Source organism: Amphimedon queenslandica, unplaced genomic scaffold (assembly GCF_000090795.2).
Source record: "Amphimedon queenslandica unplaced genomic scaffold, v1.1 AMPQUscaffold_13511, whole genome shotgun sequence".
In the NCBI taxonomy this organism is placed as follows: domain Eukaryota; kingdom Metazoa; phylum Porifera; class Demospongiae; order Haplosclerida; family Niphatidae; genus Amphimedon; species Amphimedon queenslandica.
The window spans coordinates 50,446-55,518 of NW_003546253.1; the positions used below are offsets into that span (position 1 = coordinate 50,446).

Here is a 5,073-nt window from a genome sequence, read left to right on the forward strand (position 1 = left end):
ACTCAAGGGCTCTCGGCCACTGCAGAAGAGTCGATGGTAGTCCCACAGTCGTGGTTCATCAGTAATATCACTGTTCACAGTAGTCGTCTGTTAGGGAAGGGCTCGTATGGTTTGGTGTGTCTCGGTGAGTGGCTGGGGGTCCCTGTGGCTGTGAGGAAACTCCACGAGTCCTTATTCACCCTCTCGAAATGCGAAGAAGAGAAGACTCGCACGTTAAAGGCATTCGTTAGCGAGGTTGGCACGCTGTTTCAGTTGAACCACCCAAACATTGTATCTTTTTATGGGATCCACGACTCCTCAATACAAGGTGAGCTCTCTCTAATATCAGACACATATCTCGTCCAAGAGCTGCTCTGCGTCTCTCTTAATGCCCGTAACCGGCAGAAACCGAGACTCTCTTATCGAAACGTCCTAGACCTCTCAATCGGTATCACAGGAGGTCTCCGATACCTTCACGAGAGGTCCAACCCAATAACACATCAAGACCTCACTAGCAAAAACATACTACTTAGTCTGGCTGGGATACCCAAAATATCCGACCTTGGCATAGCCAAAATACTCAATTCGACTTGCGAGAGTTTTGCTAGGCACTCGAGAAGACCAGGTACTGAACTGTACATGCCGCCTGAAGTCAAGATGGCCGATGGAGAAGATCGAAAAACCTATGACTATAGAGTTGATATATACTCGCTTGGTGTGATAGTCCTGGAAATGAGTATAGGGAGGGATCCTGTTGCCAGCGAGGCGTTTAGAATCTGTGAAAATGAAGGATTCCAGATAGTACCAGAGATTGAAAGACGACAGAACGACTTGGAAGAAGTGCTTGACTCTCCCCTGTACAACATAATCCTTGCCTGCCTTACTAATATCAATGATAGACCAGATGCGATTAATGTGTACGAAAAACTATCAGAATTAATGGAAGAGCCAGCTTACACTAGTCTTCCTGATACAGCTATAATGCTGCATAATAAAAGCCCTGACCATTCGGCAGAGCTACAAGAGAAGATACAACTGCTAGCAAAAGAGAAGGACATACTGCCAAAGAATAATGTCACCTCGTCTCTCCTGTCTTCTCCCTCTTCCTCTCCCTCTCGCTCTCCCTCTCAATCCGCACAAGACAAGATCGATCGTTTGGAAGCAACGATACGCTCCCGTGACAACGAGATAGCCTCGCTAAGAGAACGTAACATACAGCTTGAGGAGGAGCTTGGAAAAGAGCAGAGAAAAGGTCTAACTAAAGCAGCTCCGTCAGTCAAACTATCAGCAAGAGGTGAGTCCCTAAGCAAAGGTGACGATGATGACTTGCTAACTGAACTGAAATCAACTAAAAAACAACTGGAGAGATACAAAGACCTGACGGTTAAACTAGACGAGACACTGAAAGAGACTAAGCTAGAATTAGCTAAATATGCTCACAGACAAACCAGCTATGATATACATGGACAATATGAAACAAATGCTCTTAGATCCGAGAATAGGATTTTGAGATCGGAAGTGGAAAGAATGAAAAGGGAGTCTGTACACTATCAGCAGCAGATGGCAAACTATGGTAGACATTATAATTTGCATCATTCCTCTCCATTACATTATTATAATAAGTAATACATCAATAGAATTATCATAATGTGTGTCTGTTTGGTTGTATTTCTGTTGTACTAGAATGTAAATATTATGTAATAATAAATTATTTATGACTAACGGTGTGTGCAATCACTGTAATGCGAATATGGAAAGTTATAGGAGGAGAAAGGGAATAAAAAAAAGAGGGCAAGTCCTCACATATTTTAGTTTTAAAAGAGAGAGAGAGAGAGGAAAGAGAGACAACAGTGAGAACAGTTTTAAAATGAGGCTAGCATTAGTAGCGACACTAGTATGCCTTTTGCCACTATAGAAGTCATTGAAAAGGGACTGGAGCAAAAGGATGTGGAGTAATATCCCCCACTACACTCAGCAAAACATGACAACGTGAATGTATACTATGGTATGTGTGTATATCTATACCTATCAACAATGGACTGTGATGTTTACATAATACTTTCATATGATTACCTTTCAGTATCACTAAAAAAACAGTATAGGCTTAGTGTGCAGCTTTCACGTGTACAATGATGCATAAAGTGAAATTATAGTGTGAGCTGTTTACTGAGAGATTGTAGCATTTTCAAAACACTTCTCTTATAAACATAATTGAAACTGAGAAATGTAAACATACACTAAACTTACTTTCCGCTAATTTTTGTACTTAATTTAGAATACGCACATAAGTTTTATTTCAAATAATGTCAACGCTTTGTTTGCGCTGATGTGCCGGAATGCGCTAAACTTGAAGGCAACATAACTGCATTAAAATTAAATTAATAACAATAATAATTATTATAACAATAATAATAGTAATAATAATAATAATAAACAATCAGCAATATAATGTACAAACACACACGGCACGTATTAAAGTCAATAATTATGCGCATGTATAATGTAATTAATAACCTGACGGTGGGCGTCGGCCTCTTGGTCCTCTCGGTCTAATATAAGTCTTTAGCGAAGGAGGTTTCATCACCTATTAATTAATTAATATAACGTAATCAAGATTGCTGTTTATTCGAAGGATTACAAATTTCATAAATTTTACAAATTCTATGAAGATTAGCAAAATTAAAAAGGACTTTAATATGAATAAAATAACAATGCAAATTTGAAAAAAAATTGTGAACCTCTAGAGATACAGAGCTCATTAAATAAAACTGGATATGATATTTTTTTACCTCATCAAATGAGATTGGTCCCTCTCCTTTTATATCGCTACTGATTGTACGAAAGAGCTTTGGCTTAGGAGCTATTGGAGGCGGTACCCTCCTACCAGTGTCACTGATAGCTGGAGGAGGGGCTTGAGGGAGCTCAGGATGAAGGGTTGGTAGAGACTGCTGTGTAGATGGGGCAACATTTTGAGCAGACAACCATTCGAATTTCGATCGTAGGTTCATGTGGGCTGTGGGACGCAACGAGTCTCCATCAACACTCTCTTCTCGATCTTCCCCCTCCTCGTCGCTAGTTGACCAATCATCATCATCATCATCATCGGACTCACCATCTTTTGAACTAGTCATTAGAGGTGGTTTACTCATTAATAATTCATGAGACGGCCCATCGTTGTTAATTGGTGGGAGGAGCAAAGACTGAGAAGCTTCGTTATAAGATACCGGCGGTAATAATGTAGTGGGTGTGGCTTCTTTCGGAGGCGAGAGAGTGGTTCGTGTTGTTTCTTGCAGCCATTGACTTGAGCTATTTTGATTTTTGAGGAATGACGAGAATGTCAAAGAGTCGTCGTTAGTTTTGTTATCAAGTCGTGCGTACGATCCGTCGCCTTTGTTGAAGGAGAGTCCCTCACTACGGCCATGATGAGGGGAAATACCCTCTTCCTGTTTGGGGTTAAAGGGGAAACCCCCTCCTAGTTGCCGTGTGTAATCCAACGGTCCCTGGTCAAAATAACTAGTGGTGGTAGCTGATCCACTGATGTAAGGGTTGCTGCTGTAGGGGGACAGGTTGGAGGAGTACGGGGACGGATTGGAGGAGTATGTCCCTGTCATTAGTGAGCCTCCCATGCCTGCTAAAGGATACTTGTATGCTGAAGTGAGAGATGGGAAACTGGTGGTGTCCATGTATCTGTTGCTAGAGCTGCCTCCCTCTCTGCTGGATTTAAGAAGTACAACCTATAAAGAAGAAATAAATCATTTGATTATCATTGATGATGTACTTATATTTTAAGTGTAGAACGCTTCAATTTTTAAAAAGTTTTCAGCATTTTTAAATGAGCAACTTTCTGAATAATACCCTGTACCCATGGGCCCATGGTTTTTTCTGAAAAATGGCTCCAAAATCACCCCCAATTTTTATTAAATTTTCTGATACATATTGATGTCCTTATGCTATGTAGAAAGTTTGAGCTGATTCCGACTTCAATTTTTTAAGTTACGGCCATTTTAAGAAAATGCCAAAATTCTGAAAAATACCCAAGGCTATAGCCCATGGTTTTTTCCAAAAAATGGCTTCAAAATCACCCTCAATTTTTATTACATTTTCTGATACATATTGATGTCCTTATGCTGTGTAGAAAGTTTGAGCTGATTCCGACTTAAAATTTTTGAGTTACGGCCATTTTTAAGGAAATGTCAAAATTTTGAAAAATACCCAAGGCTATAGCCCATGGTTTTTTCTGAAAAATGGCTCCAAAATCACCCCCAATTTTTATTACATTTTCTGATACATATTGATGTCCTTATGCTGTGTAGAAAGTTTGAGCTGATTTCGACTTTAATTTTTCAAGTTACAGCCATTTAAAAAAATGCCAAAAATTCTGAAAAATACCCTGTACTATAGCCCATGCTTATTCTCAAAAAATGGCTCAATGCCCTTATGCTATGTAGAATGAGTCATGAGCATAAAATAGGTTGCACCTGTTGCTCTAGTTCTCTGACTCTTCTCTCGGCCTCTTCTGCTCTTCTGTCTGATAGCTCCAGTAGCTGAGAGTGAACTGCTCCTGAGACCATTTCTTGTCTTCCTCTCGATAATTCTCCAAGTCTGTCCAGCAATCTCTTCACTTCTGCTTGGGACTGTAGTAATTCAGCTTGTAACACTATAAATTCAAAGCACAATATATATATATAATAAAATTAAAAAATACTTTATAGTACATTTATATACAGCAAATACTGTAAATCATTGTTTTATTGGGGCAAAGAAAAGTGAGCCACTAAGGTACGTGAGAAATGTTTATAGTCTGTACCGACCAACCGGATGGTCTACATGTAACTATTATTAAAAGTTAAGTAGCCTAGTTATATCTTCATTGAAAGCAGGTGTGTAAAATTTTTTTAAAAATTAAAACAATAAAAGTAAAAATTAATTTAAATTTAAAAATTTTTTTAATTAAAATTGAATAAGAATATAAAAATAGAATAAAAATAAAATAAATAAATAAAAATAAAAATAAACAAAACAAAAATTAAAAATCCTTTAAAAATAAAAAACTTAAAAAATAATAAAAAAGGAATAAAAAATTATAAAAATAAT

At 38.2% G+C, this 5,073-nt stretch overlaps 2 protein-coding genes across 2 annotated transcripts in view; one reads left to right on the top strand and one right to left on the bottom strand.

Moving 5' to 3' along the window:
- Positions 1 to 6: 6 nt before the first annotated feature.
- Positions 7 to 1,701, top strand: LOC105316410 (probable LRR receptor-like serine/threonine-protein kinase At1g53430). The gene has a single exon (XM_011411266.2). It carries the CDS (start codon positions 34 to 36, stop codon positions 1,603 to 1,605), a length of 1,572 nt encoding a protein of 523 aa, XP_011409568.1. The 5' UTR covers positions 7 to 33; the 3' UTR covers positions 1,606 to 1,701.
- Positions 1,702 to 2,356: 655 nt separating this feature from the next.
- Positions 2,357 to 5,073, bottom strand: part of LOC100636396 (titin-like) — a 5,760-nt gene continuing 3,043 nt past the window's right edge. The window contains exons 5-7 of the mRNA XM_003383376.2: positions 4,458 to 4,636; positions 2,769 to 3,713; positions 2,357 to 2,563 (exon numbers count right to left, since the gene is read on the bottom strand). Of these exons, the coding sequence (XP_003383424.1) occupies positions 2,486 to 2,563; positions 2,769 to 3,713; positions 4,458 to 4,636 (1,202 nt within the window). The 3' untranslated portion in view covers positions 2,357 to 2,485. The remainder of the gene's footprint in view (positions 2,564 to 2,768; positions 3,714 to 4,457; positions 4,637 to 5,073) is intronic.

What these genes read in the sequence shown, in the direction of transcription:
- LOC105316410 (XM_011411266.2), top strand. Translation starts at nt 34, where the DNA reads ATGGTAGTCCCACAGTCGTGGTTCATCAGTAATATCACTGTTCACAGT.